Source organism: Anas platyrhynchos, chromosome 7, assembly GCF_047663525.1.
Source record: "Anas platyrhynchos isolate ZD024472 breed Pekin duck chromosome 7, IASCAAS_PekinDuck_T2T, whole genome shotgun sequence".
Lineage (NCBI taxonomy): Eukaryota > Metazoa > Chordata > Aves > Anseriformes > Anatidae > Anas > Anas platyrhynchos.
This window is the reverse complement of record NC_092593.1, coordinates 2,067,505-2,091,890: the sequence shown is the minus strand read 5'-3', so window position 1 is coordinate 2,091,890 and position 24,386 is coordinate 2,067,505. Positions and strand designations below refer to the sequence as shown.

The 24,386-nt window shown below is 41.1% G+C and overlaps 1 protein-coding gene across 6 annotated transcripts; it reads right to left on the bottom strand.

The window, feature by feature from the left end:
* Positions 1 to 403: 403 nt before the first annotated feature.
* PRPF40A (pre-mRNA processing factor 40 homolog A) lies at positions 404 to 21,651 on the bottom strand. 6 transcript variants are annotated; one of them, XM_027459533.3, is made up of 26 exons: positions 21,175 to 21,651; positions 19,816 to 19,953; positions 16,948 to 17,028; positions 16,505 to 16,535; positions 16,276 to 16,298; positions 15,012 to 15,089; positions 14,800 to 14,910; positions 14,222 to 14,342; positions 12,944 to 12,968; positions 12,168 to 12,467; positions 11,674 to 11,782; positions 11,083 to 11,147; positions 10,295 to 10,459; positions 8,667 to 8,775; positions 8,302 to 8,452; positions 7,347 to 7,480; positions 6,952 to 7,066; positions 6,702 to 6,793; positions 6,414 to 6,530; positions 5,799 to 5,936; positions 5,585 to 5,680; positions 4,798 to 4,884; positions 4,618 to 4,714; positions 4,462 to 4,523; positions 3,042 to 3,176; positions 404 to 1,628 (listed from the first exon to the last, which is right to left on the bottom strand). In XM_027459533.3, exons 1-26 carry the CDS (start codon positions 21,538 to 21,540, stop codon positions 1,536 to 1,538), a joined length of 3,039 nt encoding a protein of 1,012 aa, XP_027315334.2. In that variant the 5' UTR covers positions 21,541 to 21,651; the 3' UTR covers positions 404 to 1,535. The 6 variants fall into 6 exon arrangements, with proteins under 6 accessions (XP_027315334.2, XP_038038322.2, XP_071897451.1 ...); XM_038182394.2 differs by having other exon boundaries at positions 6,702 to 6,805; positions 15,012 to 15,113; positions 21,175 to 21,525; XM_072041350.1 differs by having other exon boundaries at positions 15,012 to 15,113; positions 21,175 to 21,524.
* Between the last annotated feature and the right edge of the window lie 2,735 nt (positions 21,652 to 24,386).

The window sequence follows — 24,386 nt, the reverse complement described above, 5'->3', positions numbered from 1 at the left end:
GGAAAGCAGCAATACCACAACGGGCCCTGGACTGACCCTCATCTCCATACCAAATCATCTCAGTTAAAAAAAGTTATCATTTCCTGCTAAATAGATCAGCTGTCTCCAGCATTTTGCATTTCAAATGACTAATTCTGATCTCGAGCAGTATTCTTAAGAAGCCTGAGTCACGTAACCACCCTAGCAAGAAAATGCGCTGCATGAATTGGACCTTTGGGGTTATTTTTGTGCTAGTAACAGCTGTCATACATTAGGAAAAAATGCACTGAAAACAGAGCTAAACTCTAAATACAGCCTTCAAGTATTTTTGTGTGAGCATACATTGCTTAAATCCAAGAACCAGAAGATAGCAATTTATCAGAGCTGTACACAGTATTTAAAACTAGAAATAAATACTAGTACACACTAGGAGACAAGGTTTAATAATTGATAAAAATGTACAAAAATATTCCAATCAAACGTTTCAGAATGTGTACCACAGCAGTCACTGCTTGTCGCTGAACTTTCCTAAGAGCAATCAGAAAGGAGACGGAGCTCAAGCTTCTTCCTTTTCCCTTTTTAAGGAAGGGTTTAGCACACACTGAGCTTCTAGACACGGATACTGCAGCTGCTACTGAAAACCCGGTGGTACATTCTTCAGCAGGTTCTTAAGGCAACATACTGAAATTAATTTACAGGATTTTTATTTTGTTTAAGATTTTAACGTGAAGATAAATGCTGAAACAGCTGCAGCTGTTCTGGATCAGGTTTTACACTAATACAAAGGGCAGCTGCGAGCAGCAGCACCCTCTGCCGGCACTGCACTGAAGCACCCACTGCGTTTGTCGGCCACATCTGCATTTTATTTACCATAAACATTCGCTTGGAGATGAGACAGACGTGAATCTCAGCCAGGACGTCAGGTCTGCTGCTTCACATAAATGCTCAAAATTGGTTTGGCCAGGAATGTAGTTCATAAAAAACCAATTCCAAGATCTGATTATTTTTGCAGTAAAGATGAAGAAAGGGATTCATTACTCCCCTTCCATTGCCTTCCCCTTTCAAAAATAAAACCAAATTCATAAGACAAATTAAGCCACAAGAAACTATATTAAAAATCTTTCTAAAAAACGAAATTTTACCTGCCTACATTGGCCAGGAGAGACAGTGTTACTACCTTTCTAGGAAGGACCGTACTTAGGAGATGCTTTGCTAGAAAGGTGCCAACACTTTCCTTAGCCTGCAGACAAGATCCAGCAAGAACTGAAATGCCTTCCACCGTGTTGTTCCCTTCAAAGGGCTCTCTCCATGGCGAGCAGAACACACATTCTGCCTAGCAGGTCAAGGACAGACATTCAACTTGTAACTCAGAATTTCGTTCACTTTTCTAGATTTGATGCCCGTAATAATAGTACTTGAATGTATTTAGGTGGTCAGATTAAAACCCACTGTTATTCCAACAATGGAACTCAGGATATCAGAACCCACATCCTGAATCAGACATTGGTTTCTTTTATTATGCCACAATGTAAACATATTTGGTATAAATAACGTTCTCATTGATCTTCATCCAGTTGTTCCAAAAGAGTCCGCCTCTGTTTTTCCAGCTCCCCTTCGCTCAGTTCACTGCCTGAAGTATCCCAGTTACCCTGCAGAGAGAAAAAAGGCTAATGGTGAGTGATTTATTTTCCACGCTTTGTTCTCTGGCTGAGGCACAGCAGGGGCCCCCTGTTAGCCTCCTAACCCTAATGCAGCGCGTTAGGGAACGCTCTGCACTGAGGCTCCCAGCTGAAGCCCAGGCTCTCTGAGCACGAGAACCCCCCAGAACCTACCCTGTACAGCACACACCTGTCTGCAGTTGTTCCTGCACAGGATTTTCCAGCAGGACTTCTCTACAGACACCTTACTGATAAAACACATTCAAGAGCAGTGTTTCTGGTGCCCCCTGATGCCTGTAAGCCCTGCAGTGTTTAAGCCACCTCCTCACGGTCCCAGCGCGCTGCTCAAAGCCCCGCGAGCTGCTCGGTGCCTCTCTCGCAGGGCGTTCAGGCAGCAGCAGTCACAACAAGAGGCGGGGAGGGAAAGAGGGACATTGCAAGCTAAGCTGAGGTCCTCCAGTAGACAATGACCACTTAATCACACCTGAGTTCATGTTCGCATTCAGCCACATAATTGGGTTTTTCAGCGGCGTTCAGATGAGGCCAAAGCAGCTTATTTTAAGGAGATAATGCAGAGAGCAGCCATCTGCCCTCCCACCTCCCCAGGGGAGGCAGAGCATGTGGGGCGCTATCCAGAAGGACAGCGCCATCAGCACCACCCAGCTAACCACAGCACGGCAGATGATTCCCACAAAGACACCCCGAGAAGCTGATTCCTCCCCCCTAATTATTTTTTTTCATTAGGAAATGTTTGCACGTCTTTGAAAACACTGTCCTAAACATTCCAAAACCAGTTCCATGCAGCACCACCACAGCAGAGAGCAAGATCCCAGTTACAAGTACACTGCTGTACGATTTTCCAGCTTGAGAAGTGCAAGAATTTAGATTTTCTTCCCGTATCAGGCTACCACCACTCAGCACAGCAATTGCTACCTGAACAGTGACAAGAGGACTAAAATTTTAGAATGGAAGAGCCCCACAATCAGTCAGATCTTTACCCAGCTGTGCTGCTCATTTTCCTTTGAGATCAATTTGGCAAATTGGATGGAAAACCAGAAAGGCAGTCTAATCATAAATAGCACTTTGTCACAGTATGGACTGTGCTCCAGTACGGTCTATAAAATAATGTGCCTCATTCACACTTTACATCACCAGCAACAAACAGCATTTAGCCAAATAATTTCACACATCAATAACTAAACACTAAGTGAGGGCACAGAGTCTGCATGGCTCAGCTTTGGCTGAACATTCAGTCTTTTTATATATGGAGTGGGAACATAAATAAAGCTTTAGCACCTTACTTAAAGGTAAACCTGTTATGACCCTTTAAAATTGCATACTATAGCAACCCACTGATACATAAAGCCCAAAGGCATTACATAAGAAGGAAATAAGAAAGCTTACAGAATCTTTTCCAGGTCGTTTTTTAGTCGGAGATTTATGTTTTGATTCAGATCTTTGTCTAGCTCTATCCTTTTCACTTTCTCTCTCTCTTTCTTTTTTGTCTTTGTCTCGTTCAATATCTGATTCTGGTGAATCCTTTGTAAACAAAGGGAAAATATTAAATATTAATATTAACCGTGTTAGATATTAGTTTACAGAATACCAACACTTCAGAGAAGTCCGACTTCATTTTAACATAGGCCATATTAGAAAGAAACTGCTTGAAGCGGTTACTAGTTTAACACATCCTATTAACCAGGGCAGAAACAAGCCATTTCAAATCACATTACTAAAGTGATTTGAAAAGAAAAGGAGAGAGATTTAAGAAAAACCATTTACCATTTTCAATGCATGCTAAGACAGGGCACGCTGGGTGCCATACAATAATCTCTTCCATACACAAATGCCATTCCTTTAACAAGATTTTTTCCTGCTCCAGCAGGGGGATTGGACTAGGTGATCTTTCAAGGCCCCTTCCAGTCCCTGACATTCTGTGATTCTGTGATCTCTGGAAAGGGTGAAGGCTGGTACACATTTTTTTCTGCTAACACAGTTGCTTTGCTGTATTTGACTGCTTTAATGCTGCTGGGCTTTTATTGGACTGAGGGATTAGGTGCTGCAACCGTGCTTTCGTTCTGCTTCATCCCAGTGTTACTAAGCTTATGTGAACCTGTCTGTGTTGTTATCCATTAGTACTAACGTGTTACTCAGTGCCTAACAATCAGTATCCCCACTCTTTGTGGATGCTGTCTATCGAAGGGCACAGCTACCTGCTCAGAAGTTACAGAAACAAAAGAATAGATCAGTTTCAAAAAGCTTTGCAGCAACAAGGAGTCCAGAGACACCAACTTCTTTCTTTACCCAACACCCAAATATTTTACCCAAAAATATTCTTTGGCCTCAACTGATACAGAGTGAACAAAAAGCTTTCTGCTCTTTAGGTTGTTTTGATGCTCCAGCACTTCTGATGTCAGAGCTTCTAACCCAACCCTGATACCCAAGCAGACAGAAGGAATGAAGGAACATTGCTTAGCAAAAGGCAAAAGGAAAAGATGGCAGGGATTTTATAGAGCGCTCCACGGTAAAAGCCAACGCCAAGACTTGCCATGATGATAAACAACAATTAGCAGGCTACTAGTAAGTCCTTCATACTCCCTTGATTAGTTGCAGTTACCCCCCCCCCCCCAAGATTTTGGGGTCTTAAGTAGTTTAAAATTAACGTGTATGTGACAAAGTTACTATTATACCAACACCCTGTCTGATCTCACAGAATGCTTACTGTAAAGACAGCTGGTGATCAAATACCTAAAAAAGGATTGCTAAAACTATAAGGCGTCAAGTTGTCCCTTAAACTAGCTCAAAAAAATCTAGTTGCACTTACAGACTTATGTCTTCTCTTCTTGCTCTTTTTCTTGTGCTTTTTTGACTTCTTGTAACTTCTCTCTGCAAACATATGGAGAAAAAAAAAGGTAAGATTACAATTACCCAGCCATAACAGAGTAACACTAATTTTAAAGCAAAGAAAAAAGTCTCATACCAGATTCCGCACTGGAAGAACGCTCAGACACAGATCTAGATTCTGACCGTTGCCTTTTCTTCTTTGAATGACTATCATCATCCTCAGACTCTGAGCCCTTGATACAAAAAATGGGGTTAGCAAGAAGACAGCATTCCAAGTAATTAATTACACGAGTACGTTTTACAACAAACGCCTTACCGAACGAGAGCGAGACCGCTTCCTGTGATGTTTTTTAGACTTTTTAGAATGTTTCTTGTTCTTTGAATGATGGTGCTGACACTCGTGCTAGAGTACATGAAAAGGCAAATGTTAGAATTGATCTACAGGGCACAGCAAGAAAGTAATGACATCTCTCTTCATCCACAAGGCACCTATAGCTAGTAGTGATTAAAGATAATCAAGCACCTTTTGTGTCAAAAAAAAAATATACACCACTACCAGTACTGCCATATTAAAGCTGTAGTAACAAGTGCTTAGGAGCAAGGAAACAGACAGCTAGCTTCAGGCACGGATGCACACAGCTCCCATCACCTGTACCCTTGTTTCAATGCATCCAAGTACTTGTTCAAGTTGGCCTAGGATACACTGCATACCTGGCTTTGCAAGATTTGAAATTCTGAAATTAAGCCATTTTAAAGTTTCTTAAGCTTCAGAAAATGAAACAAAACCCATATAGTGTACGTGTTTCAAACTCCTATCTCACACTGTCTAGTAAAAGACAACACCTTTTTCAACGAGAACAGTTAAAAAAAAAAACCAACACAGTAAATGTTGATTTTAAAATTTAAAATTTTCAAAATTAAAAGAACAACTACATATCAAATAATAACATGTTTCTTCAGAGCCTCACTTTCAAAATGAGGTTGTAACATCCATCCTTTTGGGAAATGCAGAAGGTCTGTCTCTTAAATTATGTGGAAAGGGAGACAATCAGGTAAGATTTTTTTCGGTATATTCTCTAATCAGGAAAAAATAAAGTAATTACCTCTAGTACATGCATGAAATCTTTAAATATTCTTTTTCTTTCGGACTCTAGAGTGATGTCTTCAAATGCTGGCTCTTTCACAAATCTATCTCTGATCTGTAAGAAAAACAGCAATGAATTACTAACATGAAATATGGCCATTCAGAAGTGCTAGCATGCAACAGCATGCTAAATATATTTGGAAAGACTTTCATAGCTAAGTGACAATACATACATCTTCCCAGACAGCATCCAATTCAATCGGAGGAGTAGCTTGTTTCAGCATACTCTTGAAGGCAGACTCTTTCCGCTTCATTTTACGAGCTTCTTCTTTTTCCCTCTCTCTTTCACGGGCTTCTGCCTTTTCTAGCAGCTATAATAAATTAAAGTTGTGAGATTATTTGAAAAATATCAAAATGGAAGATTAATAATGCAGTTTCATGCTATTTTTGGAAAGCCCAATGACAGTTTACCTTTCGAGTTTTCTATTTGTCATTTGCACCTACCTGCTACTTTAAAGTATGCAAGTGTTTCTCAAACAGAACCTAATACCTGATGCAAGCCAGACTGACAAATGCATGAAAACCCCTTAACAAGATAAATTACAAATAAGCATGGTAACATTACTGAATTCCTAGTGAAGTGTTTCACTTTTCTCAAGATGAAATGCTTATGGTTTCAGGTAAAAAATCTTCTTGGAACTGTTACAGGATAAGTGGCTCTAAAACACAGCCTTTTTCTTAAATGTTGTGACAGCAGTGATAACAATACGGTGAAAATAAGTGCCAATTCTTATTTTACAGGGATTTTGTATTATAATTTTGGAACATTCCTATATGTTAATACTTACACTATTGAAAGCCAGCTTGATATTTCCTGCATCTAAAGTTGTAGCTCGTTTAGTTGAACTGATGACCGTAACAAAGTCTTCAAAAGAAGTGTTCACTTCAACCACAAATCCTTTATCCTGTAAAAAAAATTCCTTTGCATCAGGTAAGTAAGGAATTCTCACATTAGTGGCGACATACATGACATTAACACAAAGTAAAATCCTACCTCCTGGTAGCAAAGATTTTACTTGAAAGAGATATTTGGCATTAGAAGAGAAACAACATAATGGGGCGTTTTCCTGTCTCACCTTTAAGATGTCTTTTATTATCTTCTTTTCATCATGGTAACGTGCTTTTAAGTCTTCAACATAGAACTTGAAAAGATCGAGTGCTGTTGATCCTGATGAAAAAACTAAATAAGTCAAAAGCTAGCTCTAATAAAAGAGCTGCATTTTTGAAAAAAATTAGAAAATATACAAACAACCCTGCTTTACTCTGCCCCAAGATTAAGAGCTTCACACCTTACTTTTTACAGGGTTGGAAGGAAAGAATTCTTACCAGGTTGACCAAGCATATTAGTGAATCTGATGTCAGAGCTTATGGTTGGGTACAACTCCATCCAAGAGGACATTGAATGTAATTGTCCATGCTCATGAAGTTCATCTAAAAATATCTGTAAAATACAAGCAAATTGGAAATTCATCATCACTTATACTTCCGACTTTGCTAAGAGCTGAAATGAATACTCCTGACAACTGGATTTCCGTATTCATTAAATTTTTAATTTTCCATATTCTCGCAGTTTCTGGCAAACAGATTTATTACATCACAAAGTGGTGCACCTCTGATATTCGATTCATTATATGTACCCATAGCCTATCCTATGGGATAAGAAAACACGGAGTATCTAATCTATGTGACGTGTCTAGGACAGAAAAATGAAGTCCACCAACCTGGAAAGATTCTCTATTTTTACGCTGCCGCCTTCTTTCTCTAAGCAAGCTTTTCTGTTTTTCTTCTTCCTCCTCTTTTTCCAGTGCCCTGATATGTTCTTCAAAACAGATCAGTGCATCTTCCTTATCCATATCTAGGAACAGGTAACAACAGAGCATTAAGAGTAAAAACTAAGTACTGTTACTCAGTAACTGTAAGAAAAGTCTTAAGAGATAACTGTTGCCAATTTTTACTATTAATAGAGTGAGGTGAAAATTCATTGACCACTGAAATATATTAAAGACCTGTGCAGCAGCAAAACCACCAACCCTCCTCCCCTCCAATCTGGCAACCGGGCTAAATTTTCTTTGCCAATACAGAGCATGGAAGTCTTGATGAGAAAAATATTGTGGATGAGCACTTGTGCATCTCCCTCTAACATCCCAGGTATCTTACAAACGCAGGAAGAAAGTTAGAACACAGTAACTCTATCAAATACTTCAGCAGTTGTGTAGAAGCATATGCTGCTCTTAAAAAACAGGATCAACCTATTTACAACAAAGATGTAAACATAATGGAAAAAAATGCCTTCTTACTCAGAAGAGTAAAAAGGATCACTGCTTATAAGAAAGCAAACACAGAAGAACCTCGGTCTACCAGGAAGCATTGTATTTGCCACACTGCTTACGCTGTCAAATAATCCTTCAAAAGTTTCACAGGATAACAGCTACTGAGGTAGTTTAAACCCCATGAAAGAGGGATCCATTGCTTTATTATTCAGATTATTCAGTAACAGTTTCTGAAGCTGATGTTGTTTCTGAGGAGCCAAAAGAAGACAGGTCCTTTTACATGCACTGCTCAGCAGCTGTCACAGCTGCTCCCAACCACACAAGAGCAAGCCATAGCCAGGAACCCTCACTGCTAAAGACAAATCCATTCCCTCATCCGGAAGAAACATGTAGACTTTTTACATACTCTGAAGCTCCTCGTCTTCTGCAAATGTAGGATTGTCCATCAGATACTGCTGAGCCTCTGACCACGTAGTGCAGTAAGTGACATTAGCCATGTTATCTAGTATGTTCTTTAATGCTTCCCAATTCCTCTTTCGCAACTGTTTGGCTTGTTCCTGAGAAGAAAATGTAGTAATGTAACAATGCTTATTTGGCTCCCAATCTCTTTCCTACAAACTCCCCCCCTTCTGTTTGCATTTTGACTGTTCCTGAACTACACACAGATTTGTGCTGCTTGTAAGATCTCTTTACCAAGGAGTGTAAACTAATTTACTGGTAAGTCAAAAAAAACAAAAACAAAAAACAACAAACAACAGGTACAAAAGTTACCTTCTCTTTCTTAGACAGAAAAAAGAGGACATCCTCATAAATTTCAAGACGATCACGCTCAGATATTGCATTCCAGACTTCCATCTCCCCAAACATTTGTTCAGCTTTTCTAGACAAAGAAAGTAAAAGCACACCACAATTTACTGGTGAATACTGATTTAACATGTTATTGCAAGACAGCGGGACATCAGCTACATTATAGGCAGTAACGCTTTTGTACATCTCCCTAATTTCTCTCTTGGACAATTTCTGTGACAGCATTATCTCCCTCTTACAAACAATGAAAACAGTTGAACATCAATATTCCTCTCCATAAAGTCCAGGCTCACCTACAATTCTAGTAAGCACCCTGTGAAAGCAGCTGAAGAAAATTTTCAATGACAGGCCTATCAGACACACCTCCCTTTGGGCAGTTGCAATGTCTTTCTTTTTTCTTTCCTATTTGTGAACTGGACAGAGAAGACTAAAGTTGCACTGTCCGTTAGATTCAGTAATGTTACACAATAGCTATCAGACTTAACCCTTAAAAAAGAACACGCAATAAACAAAATCAAATTAAAAAAGAATATGGGTTTTAAAAGCCACACATCTACCGATTTTTTGTAGGTGGGACATTACCTAGAATAAGTGGTTGTCTGCATTCACCTAGAAACTTTATCACTTAGAAAACCACAGACAACGTTGAGTTTATCCACTACAGTCACTTAAACTTCTCACAACTGTTTCTCAACACTTCATCAAGACTTTCTGGAGAGAATAAAGCCTTACCAGTCTGCATGCCTACTACCTGAAACCAACCATCAGTGTTCTGGATTAAATTGTGCTTTAGAATCAATCCAAACAAATGAAAGCAACTTCTAAAGATAATCTAGGCTTAAAGCACAGAAGGGACTGTTCATGTGCTTAACATCACACATCTAATGAAGTTATCACAGCTTTACACTCAGACCACATTCCAACAGACTCCAGATTCAGTATGCATAAATGCAGGATGCTGATTCACCTGTCTTACACTAAGTTGCTTGATGTCAGTGCTCAGAAGTACTTGACACAGTACTCAGAGAGAAGAAAAAAATCTGAGTCTGGACAATTTGTCAACTGAGATTTTAAATTTGACTGAACTTTGATAATACGGATTTCTGGCAGGCTTGGTATTTACTATGGGCTTAATAACCTGACAAGTCTATCACACTTCTATTTTAACACTTGGGATGTTGGTCCCAGACATGCCAAAATTTGACAGCATTTACACAATATCACACTTCAGGAACAAGCTATCAGACTTTCTTTGTTCTTAATGGCAGATGTAACAGAACAGCTCTCAGTGTTACTGTTCACCGTTACTTATTTGAAATTCAACCATATGGGTTGAATCAGTACACCACCCTTCTGTGTTACCTCTTTTTTCTTTCTTTCCTGCCTAGTTTGCCTGACTTCAATACATTCTGTGAAAATGAGAAGAGTTCTTTTCCCATAAATATTTTACTTCCCTTTACTTTTTACTTTCCTTTACTTTTTCAAGGCTGAGCAAATGCAAAGGCTAGCATTACCAAGAGCAAGCCAGGAACGTTTAAGGATAAACTTGCCAAGTTAGCAAAAGTCAGAATTTCATTTAAGATTGATCTTACTTGTATCTTGTTGTGGATGTCATCTTTTCATGGTTTTCAAGAAAACGTTGGAAGGATTCTTTAGCTTCTTTGTATTTTGATCTTGCTTCTTCTTTTTCTTCTTTTTCTGTTTGAACTTTGTAAGCATTAAAGGCTTGCTTTTTTTCACTCAACTTTGCCAAAGCACTTTGTATAAAAACAAAAACACGAATATGAATTACAGTCAGGAAATTAAATTATAAAAACAAAACTGAAGAGTCAAAACATAAAACAGATCTGAACAATTCAAATCTTTGAGACAAAGTTCTATTTAATCTGTATGGCCAGTCATTGCCCTCTCTCTCCTTCAAGAGAAGTGAAATATCATTTCAAAAGAACGTAGTAAGAACAAGTCATAAAGAAAAGCAGTTAAGAATAAAACAAACTACTATCCTATTATCAGGTTGTGTTTACACATTTCAATATTATTTTTATAATTGATATGCAACAGTTTTCCTGCCAATGTTTATGGCAGCCGTCCATTTCAAGAAGCAACCTAGAAAGTCTTCAGTTCCAGTCAAAAGCATGCCTTTGTTCTCAAGCAAGTCATTTAAATTGACAATACAACTGTCAATTGCCTCATCTTCTGCAAATCAGAAATTAAACCTAAGACTTGTGCTTTACATAGTAAAGGAACAGCATTCCTTGACAATGGCATATGTTCACAAGTGGACAAGTATATACTAAACCGATCAAAAAGTTACAGTAAAGTCAAACTACCTCAAATAATATTTGTGTAGAAATGTAACGAGAAAAGAATCAAGCAGTACCTGTATCTAGGATCATTAATGATCATTTTCATAGCTTGCTCCCAGGATGCATTAGATGGTACTCTCTGTCAAGACATGACATCGTTACTTTGGCACCAATATCTAACCATGAGAGCTTCCTTAACAAAAATCCTTAGAAAGAAAAGCACTGCATATTTTGGGCTTAAGACAACATTCATTGTTACAAAACTTTATTAACAGTCAACTTGAGAAATGAAACTAGATTCTTTGGTATTATCACTATTCCTACAATAAATTCTCCTGGAAATTTTTCTCACTTGAGAAAACACAGATTCTATACACTGAGGGAAAACCAATGTGAATCTCATTTTACTCTCATTTCACCTCCATCTTTAAAACAAAGATGATAAAAATTCAAGACTTAAACACTCGTACTTCTGAAAAAAGCTTGATCTGTACATTGTTTTCACTGTATTTATTTTTCCACGATTCTTGTCTAGCATGTAAGTCCTCTTTTACAATGCTGAGAGACTTTAAAAACAAACACACACAAAAGCCCTCTAGCTGTATCTAGCAAATGTAGCTTGTGCAGTTCTATAAAGCATTAAGAATAGTAACCAACTGAAATACCTTTTCTTTCAGGAGTTCTTTAAATGCTTGCTTTGCTTCTTCCTTTGTATTCCATGTATAGGTTTTTTTAACTGGCTGTGAATCATCGTCCTCTTTCTTTGAAGAAGCACTATAAACAAAAATGAATTATTTTACTATTTAAGCATTTTTTTTCCTAAGTTAAAGTCACTGAAGAATCATATAGGGTAAGTGTATAACATTACGCACAGAAAATTTTCAAGCTATTCAAAATTTATCAGCTGTGAGCCACAAATGGCTCTATAGTAGCTTTAGGGGAAGGCTGACAAGAGGGCATTAGATTTTTAAAAATAGATTTAATACTCCTTCCTCTTTCTTATTCATTCTTCACTGCTGCCACTGAGATCCGTGCTCATGTTTCACTGAAGAAACAGCTAGTTGTCAAAGAAGCCTGGCCACCTAGAACTGGAGATTAACCAGATCTGACAAGAAATACAGAAGTTCAAAACCCGTAAATCCTATATAATTTTACTTACTCTGCTGAACCCTCTTGCTTGGAAGAATCATCTGTTGCATTAGCTGCAGCTTCTGCACTCTGTTCCTGTGCAGCAGGCGCAGAAGTCGCTTGCTGTCCCTGTTCCTCTGCTGTGGCTGCGGCAGTACTCTCATTTTCTGTCCCAGAAGCTGCAGCAGTTTCTCCTTCAGAGGCTGCTGCCGCTGCAGTAGTGGTGGTGGTGACAGCTGCTGCGGTTTCCGCAGCAGTTGTGGCTGTGGTGCTTGCATTTGCTGCTTCTCCTGTAGCAGATGATGCTGCAGTTGACTCCTCAGGCTTGGTGCTGTATGTATCAGAAAAGGCAACAGTAACATTTAAGCACTGGAGACCTTAAACTACAGTTTTCTCTAAACTGTTAAAGAAGTTCAAGTAGGAAGGGGGAGGTTTAGGTCAAGTTACAAGTATTTTATCTCAGAATAACATAAAATAATCAGCTCTGAGATAGGAAGGCTTCACTGAAACTATGCATTTATGCATTATATCATAGGATGTCACAGAATGGCTTCGGTTGGAAGGGACCTTGAAGATCACCCAGTTCCAATCCCCTTCCATAGGCAGGGACACCACCCACTAGGTCAGGTTGCCCAGGGCCTTCTCCAACCTGGCCTTGAACACCTCCAAGGATGGGGCATCCCCAGCTTCTCTGGGCAACCTGTCCATACAAGGACCACGTTTAAGATTCAAGGACTACATTCTACTTTTAAGAAGTAAAGGCAGCCTAACATAAAACACAGCACTAGTAACACACTCAAAACATACCTGTTTTCTTCTGCTTTAATCATTGCTAGAGGAAAAGAAGGAAAAAAACACAAATCAAAATACAGCTTTAAAAAAAGATGTTTTATGTATGGTAAGAAGTCACTGTTAGCATGATTTAATAAAAGCACAGCTTTAAGTATCTTTATTACCACTGTTCTTTGAAAACTGAATTCAATTACAACTGAAACAACATTTAGAAAACCCATTAGGGTATATGAAAGGGATTTCCTCATTTTAAAGTAATTATTTCAACTTCAGACTATTTTAAAGAACAGAATGTCAAGCTTATTGAAACAGATCTTTCCTTCTTTCTTATTCGAACATTCATTGATGCTTATGAATTGTAGTATTCTATATATTTATTTCATAGACAGCTGATCTTTTAGTTTTTCATCAAGATCTTATTTCCCTTATTATATCAAACAAAACTGTTCTAAAAGTGAAGAACAAGAGCATATCATCATGTTTGTTTAAAAAAAAAAAAAAAAGAAGAGACAACATTCTGTGTCCCTCCCCTCCTGTTTTTACAACAGAGGACAATACAAACATACGAATATATTTTTGCCAGAACAGTTTCTCATATTTTTTTTAGAGAAATTAACTGGAAATAATTACCTAAGCAAAACCTGACACACAGTTTTGGCTTTCAGTATAAAACATTACCATTCTTAAAATTCTTCCAAGACACCAAAACAAAATGCATTTCCTACTTGATTATAAGCTATATAATATTATTGGAGTCCGCACCCTTTTATCCTGTTTTCCAAAGTGAATGAGGATTACTATGGTAGCCCCTCTGCTTCTTGTCTTCCCTCACAAACCAGAACCCATTAAAAAATTCTACTGAAAGCTCACGTTTCCAAAGAATCAGTGGCTAAGAGTGAAATCATACAACAGACTTAAATGAAGCATCACCTAATGTAATGAGAACATGCACATAGCCCTGAACCAGCCACAGCAATTACATCCTAATTCAGTTCCTGTTTAAGGACACCAGGGGGAGCTTCTGCTGCTGCCACTACATAATTAGGCAAGAACTAAGGGCATTACGGAAAACTGGGTTGCAACGAGGTAGGAAAATACAAGGCAAACAAGAATGCTCCATAGAAATCTCAGACTGCACTAACTCTGTAGCATACAGCTAATTCCAGTAGTTTTCATTTCTAGCAGAAGTGTAACTCCTGTGCTCTGACAACAATCTTTTGCCATAGCTCATGCGTGTATGCGCACAGCTTGCAACCCTCTGTCACTGTCCTTACTCAACTTTGTTGACATTACCTTCAAGATCTTCAAGTTCTTTGGGTTTTGCCCAGCGTGATTCCTTTGTTTGGGAATTATAGTAGTATGGCTTTCCAGAATCAGATTTGTACTCTTTCCAGGGACACTTTGACAACAATTGCTAATGGAAAAAAAACAAAAGCATAAAATCAAGTTTACAGTAATATTTTATAATTAAGACTGCCAGAAGTAAGCCATAAACACTAAGCCAAGAAATCATTTAAGGATTGACAATATTTAAGGATTGACAAATAAAAGGCATCTACTTGCCAACGAAAATCCTCCCTAGTTATGTAAACACATCACTTATCTAAATATTGAAGAATGCCACCCTTTTGATTGGGAAAATTTACATATAAATTGAGGAGAACTATTTTAGTTCTGTCCATTTCGCAGCTTTAAGTTCCATCAATATAAGGAATTGTATATAACATTTTTTCAACATTTCTAATTTTAGCAGTTTGCTCCCAATGATAAAAATCAGTTGACACACCTATTCTGCATGGTAGTCATGTAGTAAATTCTTGCCTTCACACAAACTTCCACAATACGTTAACTTTCCTTTGAAATTAGTTTACCTCAGCTGGTGTTTTGAGATCATCTGGCTTCTCCCACGTGGACTGCTTTGTTTCAGTATTATAGTAGTATGTTCTTCCATCAGGTGATTTGTGTTCCGTCCATGTAGATTTCTAGGAAATTTGAATATGACATTAATGATGAACAGTAATTGATGACCAAGATGCTACCAAAAGCCACTACAAAGTGCAAGACAAGTGGAAAGCAGATAAACCTGTTTAGAGTGGTCTTCATTAACAGAACTGTTGGTTGTGGCGGTTTGCTGAGCTGCACAAACTACAGGATGTGTTGTCTGAGGGCGAAACAAAACAGAGCTCTGAAAAGACATTCTGGTTACTATTTGTTTTTCATTTCAACGTGCATATTAAACATAGTAAATAATTCAGCAGCAAAGAAAATGCAGCAAAACAAGATCTAAACCGTTAAGTTGGTATTGTTTTCAAGAATCTAGTTTGTGCTAAGCTATTAAGTCTTCTACCCCCTCCCATTCAGCAATCCAAGGTAGCCAATTGCCATCAGAAAAGGAAAAGTTAATGGGATCAGACCCTAGCAACTTCAAATAATAATCCCCAAAGCATGCCATGTTTTCAAAACTAAGAAAAATTTGCTTCAAGGAAATCCAACTTCAAGAGTTCAATGTGAACTCAGGAGTACCTTCTTAATGCTTCTCAACAACAGCTTACATAAACTTACTGAAATCAGAGGTGGCAGAACTCAGCTTTAGCTGAAATCTGTTCTGAAAATCTGCCATTTCAGTTACTGACTATGGCTGAGAAGAAACAACCCTTTCACAGGTCAAGTACACAGAACGCAAGTCTCAGAAATAGAAGGACAACTGATAGTCACTTATATTCATCAAATAAGTGATATTCATTTAATAATTACACTAGGCAAAAATGTGCTTATAAACAGCTCTTGTAATAGAAGGGAGATTTTAAAAAGAAAAAAATGTTGGAACAACTTTCACTTCTTCAGTGCAAAGCTACAACGCTACCCCGAACAACTGCCTAGCCTGACACTGGCAGACTTAGAACTCAAGAGACAGCTTTAAAGTAACATGGGTATTTTTGACCCATCTGAACAGCAAGTAAATTATATCCTAGACACCTAGAAAAAAATCAAAACAAACTGCCCTGCATACCAGAATAACTAGACAAAGATTAATTTCAAAGCTCAAAAATTCATGGAAATAACAAGAAAAGCACACCTTCTACTTAAGTTCAAGCTCAATTCCTTTCAATAAAAATACTAATGTCACAGAAAACATTATGAAAACCTTGGCAAAGCAGAAGAAATGCATTTGAAGCTATTAATTTTAACATTAACTACCAATTGGTAATCTAATGAAACCTTAAATCATAGATAGGCCAGTAAGCTCCATAAAAGGAGGACAAAAAGAAAGTTTTAAATCAGTAAAGCCATGTTTGTGCAACACCACGCTTCTATCAAAGACTTCTAGAATTTTGATTTTCACCTACCTGAGTTCCAGGTGGCGTTACACCTGAAAAAAAATAATCAAAAAATGCTGGTTACTTTTTTATTCCTAGGTAAAAACACACAAAATTAGAAGAAAAATAATTTCTCTGGGGACCAGTGACAGCTAAATTATGTTTTACAGAAATGTGTGTGTTTTTTTTTTTTTTTTTTTGGTACTTCACCTAATTTTGGTGAAATACTTTCAAACAGTAACAAAGAGCTTATACTTACCTACTTGCGCGTCCATGCTGTTCACTCCTGGCTGTAGAAACAATCAGCAGATATTTAAGCACCAAGTACAATTGTAATTAGATCAATAAATACAGTACTTATCCAAACGAGTGTGTCTAGCAGCAAAATGCTCTGATGTCTTAAATACGGATTCCTTGCTTCCCATCACCCACACACTTATTACTGTTGACTTGAATTAGGAACATCAAGCTACTTCTCAGAAAGGCAATACACAAAATCAGCCACAGCGGGGGTCTCTCCTGCCATCATCCCAATATTTCTGTCTTTATCTCCCAAATAAATTATCTCCTACATAAAGCTTCATCACAATTAGCAATTGCTGTTTTCTTCAGCTGGACTGTGAAAAAAAGATATACCCTTGCTAAACAAAAACAGCTGACACGAAGACATTTTAAAATTCAAAAAAGTGAAATTAAACTCACCGGAACTGTAGGCTGCATAGCAGCTTGGGACATGTGGGACATCATCATTCCAGGCATTACTGATTGCATCATTCCAGGCATCTATAATTAAACAGTATTTCAGATATACTTTATGATATTTTAAACACTAAGTATGCCACCTCTCATCTTTGTTCTAAAATAATTACATGACACTTGCTTTAATATAAATGAACCTTCTAAGCATTTGGCAACAAAAAGTAAGTTACATCTGTAGAATCCTGATTCCTACGAAAACTTACATCAGGAGTAACACATCTCAATTATTTTGAAGCCTGATATGTAATATTAACAAAGACCACCACTTCAACAAAAGAACAGCAGCAAATGATGAGGTATGTAATCTGTGTGATAAGCTATTACAGGAAGAAACACTTTACAGGGACACCAGAAGAATGAATTTCTGCAAATAACTTCAAGATGAAGAGAGCTATTAAATTTAAACACCAAACCCACTAATTTCTCAACTCTTTTTTTTTTTAAACATGGATGAAAATCTTCATGTAGACATACAATATTAAACCATATACAAGATGAACTTGGTAATGGGGATAAACACTGTACCACAGCAAGGAAAAGTTTCAGTCTAGCCTCGTATCTGAGTTTGTTGGGTGATCTGATGAGATACAAAACACGGAACTGCTACTCTGATAAGCTAGCCTTGAATCAAGTATTTATGCTGACAGTCTCAGGATGGTAAAGGGATGGTTATGTAGAAGTTACGCACTGAACCGATACGCTGAAAAGCTGATAATGCTACTGAAAAAAAGTATTTAATATTTTGTATGTTTCCCATTATTATGAATATTTTTTTTTACTGATCCTGACTTCTAAGAACTGCTAAGCTTTTAATAAGTGGCAAAAGGAACAAAATATATAATCGAGGTATTGCCTCAACACAGTTTTTTTGGCCACTGATCCCAAACAGATCTCTAGAAGTCAACCCCCTTCATCCTTTCCATTGTGCCCCTTTACCTTTATTGTCCTTGGCAGGCTGGCCAAGAGACCCCATCCCCCCGTATCTTCAGGGAGCACCAGGTTACCACTCTCCTCATCTTGCATCTCGTGGGGAAAGAGGGTATGTGGTAGGGCTACTGCTCCACCCTCAATCCACAAGGTTTTCTTGGGAGGGTGAGGGAGGAAGGAAAGACTGGAAGGCGGTCCCTCCTATTCCTCGCCATCCTGTAGAAGCAGGAGAAGAAAGCACTCTTGCCCCACTGCTGCTTCCAACTAAGGGGGCTCTGAGAGCATCAAGCTTCTTAAAAGCCCTGGCCCAGGTCCTGCAGAAACCCTGAGCACTGCTCTGTTTCTGTGTGTCACTAAATCACAAAGTAAAAAAAATAAATAAAAAAATCCGTTGGGGAGGTGACCCTACTCTTTTCCAAAAGGCTTTCCTTCCTCTGACTGATGCTGAGAGGAGGCCACACTACTGCTGCTATTACCTATGCTAGGAGACACTTGTCCTACAGGGGCTCACCTCAGAAAGGAGACAAGCTAGGAAAACACCTCATCCTGCAAAGTTTCCCAAGTAACCCCCAATAACTACTTGAAAAACTGGTTATCACCGAAGGAAACAAGACAACACAAGCTGACACTTCCACCTGTTCCACCCTCAAGGCCGCAGGATGATCAAACCTCTAATCCCCTCTCTGCTATGCTGTTTTCTTTAGCTTTTTTACTCTACATCTACCAAAAATTCCTCAGTTCTCTACCTACATTGCTCACTAAAATATTAGACACTGAAATGGGTAAGAACATTACACACGTTACATGGGTAAGAATCGTGGAATAGAAGTAAACAAACCAAAACACCTGTTAAGCAAAGGAATAAAACAGAATTGCTATTTAAGTTTTTAATAAACACACAGAAAAGCTCACACCATTAGCTATCATACTAAGCTCCTCCTCACCTTTTAAAACTGCATTAATTTTGCAGATCTAACAGGCTGCAAAGCCATGCTGACGAGTCCTCTCAGGCTCAGTGCATCAGTGGAAAAAAAAAGATAGCACATGCTCTATCCAAGGTACTGCAAAGGAGCACAAGGAGCGGCCAGGATGACCTCATGGGCTCTTCTTGAGGCCTTAACCACTCATGTCATCCCCTTACCAGTCTATTTGCAAACCCTCAGCTTCTACTTGGGCAAACCACTATCACAAGTACTTCTTACATCCAGCAAGAGATCTGCTTCTTTACAAGTTCAAAGTTCAATTGGAAACCACACAGGAAAGGATTTTTCATTATTTAAAATAAAGCTTTAAATGTGCAAAAGGCACAGCTATGATTCTGGCTACTGTACCTGTCAACCCAGCTTCACACCAGTCAATGTGAATGGCCAAGTTTATTTGTCAAACTGCGCATTCCACTAGCAACAACAGCATATTATACATCACTCCCTAAGATTCTGGAAGGAATTCTGCAAAAACTCAAGTTGTAAGTGTTTTTCCCATGTAATTTTCATCCACCTGGACAGAGCAGATAGCCAAGAATGAAAGAAACACAAAGTTCTCTACCTTTTCTACTTCCGAGAAGAACCAACACTTCTCGATCCTAATATGTACTAAGATAACAACCTGACTTCTCCAAAATCCATGCAAAACCAGCAGCAAGTTTTTTATTCAATTTACAGGTTCATACCTACATCTACTGATGCTTAAAGGGCAAAATGAAGTACCCTGATTATCTGCTATAACGAGAAGAGTTTCTGTGTGTTCCACATGGACAGGAACTGTGGCATGAGACACCCTGAAAGATTAACCTTAGCACTGCAAGCTAAGGTGAGACTTACCTACACGCGGGGATGACCTGACATCGTTATGGAAAGAAAGAAAAAGACACTAAAAATGCGTTACCTGCCCCATCGGTGGTCCTCCCATGGGAGGCATCATCTGAGGCATCATACCATGCGGAACCGGCGGCATGTTCGGTGGCCTCTGCCCCATGGGGTGCATTCCCATGGGCGGGTAATGTGGCATCCCTGGGTGTCCCATCTGAAAGGCAGCAATGAAGGAAATGCAATGAGTGAGAAGACACCAGTTCAGAAATGCATTAAGAACAAAGAGAGGCTGAATGCTGAACTGAAAGTTATTTGATCAATTTTAACTCAATACTGTGTAACAGTAACGACTGTAAGCATTTGATCTTCCAGGTCCTCTAGAGTCATGAACATTAGATCGAACAAAGCTTCAAAACCAACATCCAAGTGAAACCTCTGCAAGCCTTTCTCAAGCCACCTTATAGCTTGGCACAGACAAATCACAGAACTGTAGGGGTTGGAAGGGACCTCGAAAGATCATCGGGTCCAACCCCCCTGCCAAAGCAGGTTCCTTAGAGCAGGCTGCCCAGGTAGGCGTCCAGACAGGCCTTGAACATCTCCAGAGAAGGAGACTCCACAACCTCCCTGGGCAGCCTGTTCCAATGCTCCATCACCCTCACCGTGAAGAAGTTCCTTTGCATGTCAGTGCACAACTTCCTGTGCTCTAACTTGCAGCCATTGCCCCTTGTCCTATCCCCACACACCACTGAGAAGAGGCTGGCTACATCCTTCTGTCCCCTATCCCTCAGATATTTATACACACTGAGGAGACCCCCTCTCAGCCTTCTCTTCTCCAGGCTGAACAGACCCAGGTCTCTCAGCCTTTCAGCCTCTCTGTGCCACCTTATGGCTTGGTACAGACAAGTGTGCTAAGCTTGGGTTTGTAACTCTTTCTACACACTCTTCTGCACAACTCTGAGTGATTTTGCTCATGGTGCAAAGTTACATGCGTTCCTTTCACTCCCCATATCCTAGTCTGGAAGAGTTTTTATAATGGATGAGATCTGGAAGGGTTTTTACAGTGAATGTGGTCAGCACCTCTTTATTAAACAACTGAACTCTGTTGCTCTTGCGATGCCTGATACGGTCCTGCCGCAAGGACAGAAATGGCTACAGATAAGAGATATCATTCATTTAAAATTTTTGAATTAAAGCATGAGCCTTCAGTTGTGGCTGCAAGTACTTGTTCTAGGAGTACTTCAGGAGCCGCACAGCGAGGGAACTTCCTCGCAGAGCACACAGCAGAGCCTCACAGCGCATTTCTGCAGGTAACTGCTCCAGCTCACTACAGACCCACCCCCTGAAGGGGCCATTTCACTGCGGGGGCCGCACCCCCACCCCCCCACCTCCCCCAAACCCCCTCCCTCCATCCTCCCGGCGCTCCCCCCGCACTCACCATCAGCGACCCGCGGTCCACGGCTCCGGGCCGCATGGCGGGGCTGAGCAGGCTGCCCCCTCCGCACCTGCCCAGCAGCCGGCCCCGCAGCGGCTGCCGCGAGGAGGGCCCGAAGGGCATCAGCGGCTCGGGCTCGCCGCGGGGCGGGAGCAGCGGCGCCAGCAGGCTGACGGGCTTGCCGGCCGGCCAGTCGGGGCGGCCCGCCAGCCGGCTGCCCTTCGGCGATTGGTCGGCGGCGGCGGCGGCCACGGGCCGGACGGCGTCCCCCGGCGTCAGCTGCATGAGGGGGGGCGGCTTGGGCAGCGAGAAGGGCAGCGGCTGAGGGGAGGCCGCGGCCGCCGCCGCCGCGGAGTCGCCGCCTGACATGGCCCGGCCGGGAGCGGCTGCGCCGAGCCCTGAGGGGAGAGGGGGGAAGCGGGGGGGAGGCGGGGGCGGCCCCCGGGCTGGGCCGGGCCGGGTGGGGGCGGCGGGGCCGGGGCCGGGCCCGGGAGCGGAGCCGGAGCGGGCGCGGGGGAAGCTGCGGCTGGGCCGAGCCCGGGGCACGCCGGGAATCTGGTCACGTGGGCGCGGAGCGGGGCACCAGGGGCTGGGCGGTACCACAGTGTCTGAGGGAGGGGGGGAGCAGCGCCGCGGTGGCGCCCTCCCTGATTGGGCAAGCAGGGAGGGGGAGTGAGATACCCCCCCTGCGCCAGGAAGTAGATGGAATGCACCGGCTCGAAGGCTTGCGCGCGGCCGTCCCCCCCCGCGTCGCGGCGCGTTGGTACGGACCGGGGCTGGGGCGCGCGCGCTGCAGGGCGGCCGCGGCTCCCCCCGCCCTGGGCGCGAGGTGGTTGGCGCCCGCTGGGCTGGCGGGACCCGGCCTGAGGGGGGGGGGAGGGGTGTCCCCGGGGTGTCCCCATTTTTTGGGGCAGATTTGTGTGAAATCGCGGGGTTTTGGGTTTTTGGGCTTTCTGGGAACCCCGGCCTGCGGCCTCCAGCGAGGGCCGGAGCCGGAAGCCCTGAGAGAAAGGGGAGGGGGAGAAAGGGGAGCTGGAAGTTGGTCTGGTGTGGAAATCCACCTCAGCTCTAACCGAAATGGGGCGTAACCTCGGTTTTCAATAAAAAAGTAAAATATGAAGTTGTGTGCTCTTTGTGTGTGGTACTTACACGGGTTTTTTAAATCGTGCGTCTCCTGAAAGTGGTTGGCGTGAGGAATAAAGTCATTATATCTAGATAAAACCAGTAGGGCATGCACAAACCCTCTTTAATTACATACACTTATAGGTAGCACCAACACACGGTTTTGTTTCTGAGTATCTGTAATTTAAAATGCAGGTGAGCTCCATATAACTCCTGTAGTTCATTAAAATCTGGCGTGAGTGTGGCCCTTTAGATCTAGTGGTGTTTGGGTGTCTTTTTTTGGGGTGGGACACGCTGGATACCACAAGCGTAACAACTTCCAGGTGTGGAAGTACTCTTACAGCTGTCCTCCTGTCATTTAACATGTCCATTCAGTGGCAGCCTTCAGTCCCAGGTGACGATTAATAGGATTTGTGTGAGATGGGATTCAACAAAGATCCAAAGTTACCATCTATGTGGGCCTGCAACACGATCCTACCACTGCAGCAGTGCTCTTTTGGCAGAGCACTTTTGATAGAAAATGTTTCTAGCTCTGCCAGTGGCTTTCCTCATCATCAAATGTGCCTGTCAAATTAATTAATTATCTCTTAATAATTAAGGTTCCATGTAGGTGGTGTTGTATGAAAGGCACAGATCCTGCTTGGCAGGGGAGTTGGCCTAGGTGATCTTCAGAGGTCCCTTCCAACCTCGGATACTGTGTGGTTATAAATCTCTGTAAATATGATATACCCAGGCTGAAAGAATACACATCAAGCTTCACAGGGTTTAGGTGAGAGCATCCAATTAAGACTTCTCGTCTAAGTAAGGTGCTAAATTCCCAACCAGTTGTCCCATGGGAGCCGAATGCTGTTCTCTGTGCTGCATCTGAAGGGAGCAGAATAACGTGGCTCTGCCAAATTACTGTTGGAAAGCATTACCTTGATACTTCCAGCTGGCTTTTTTAGGTGTATTATAAAAGAGTTAACAATACCAAGCCTGTTTTTGGGTTCCTGTTTGAAAGATGGAGACAAACACATTGGGCAAATGATATTTGAGCCACACACCTTGCTTCTGATTGTCAGTGTCTTTTTGATTAAGTCTTAGTTATCCTTTTATGAAGACGTATGATAAATTTGCTCAGACTAATGTTAACTTCTGGTGGTGACCAAAGGAGGAAATTTAAAAGCATAAATAGTAATATGGGAGGATTGAGTTGTTGATCTGTAAAGGTGCTTTTACTTTAATAAGCTTTTTTAAAACCATGTTGAAGTTTTGAATGTTTAATCACTGTGCGATAAAACAGGACAGCTTGTGAACAGGATATTAAAACTTGATTTCTGTCATACCAAACAATTGGTGTAGCTTCATCTGTTTCTCAGATCGGTGTCCTTTCCTGACAGGTTGGCATGTCCTACTATATTTGTGTATTAAAGACTTGATTTTCTTTTTAATGTTTGAATATGTTTCTAAATGCAAAATTATGTACTTTAGTGACTGCTGTTTCAGCCAACTTCATTGTGAAGCTGAAGCAATTCTTTTGGAAACTGCTCATCTCTTGCAGACTGTCCGGTTTACACTTTCCTGGCCAGGTTTCCATGTAAAGGGGCTGCACGTGCAGCTTTCTGCTACGTGGCTCAAATCCAGCTGCAGACAGCACACTGCTTGGCAGAAGGTCCTGGTCTGGTGTTCATCATGGGAAGGAGTCAACCCAGCCATGAATTCCTGGGTCTTGGCGGAGGAGTTACCAATCCCATTCACCTGTATTGTCTGCATGGTTGAGAGATGAATAAAAGGCTACACTCTGTGTCAGAAAAGCATTGGAAATTTGGCTTCATAATTATTTATAACTGCTATGACTTAAAGATGTGGTCAGAGCAGGTACGAATGGCCAGGCACGTCTGCATGCATGGAAGGGGTGCAGGCTCTGCTGGGGCTGTAGCCGTACTGGTGCCAAGGTAACTACCAAGGACAGGAAACCGTCCTGCTTTTGGCAGGGAAAGCTCCGCTGTGTTAAGGTACTTCTGCCTTCACTCAGTAAACGCTTCGGTTCAAAGTTCAGTGCAAAACCAGTTTCAGACGTGACTTCCTGATTTATTTGTTTATACCTGAAAGGG

Excerpts from the sequence above, each read along its gene's own strand:
- PRPF40A (XM_027459533.3), bottom strand. The coding sequence starts at position 21,540 with ATGTCAGGCGGCGACTCCGCGGCGGCGGCGGCCGCGGCCTCCCCTCAG. Across the intron at positions 16,536-16,947 it reads CTATGCAGCCTACAGTTCCG|CCAGGAGTGAACAGCATGGA; the intron begins GTGAGTTTAATT and ends TTGTTTCTACAG. Across the intron at positions 14,343-14,799 it reads ATCTCAAAACACCAGCTGAG|CAATTGTTGTCAAAGTGTCC; the intron begins GTAAACTAATTT and ends TTTTTCCATTAG.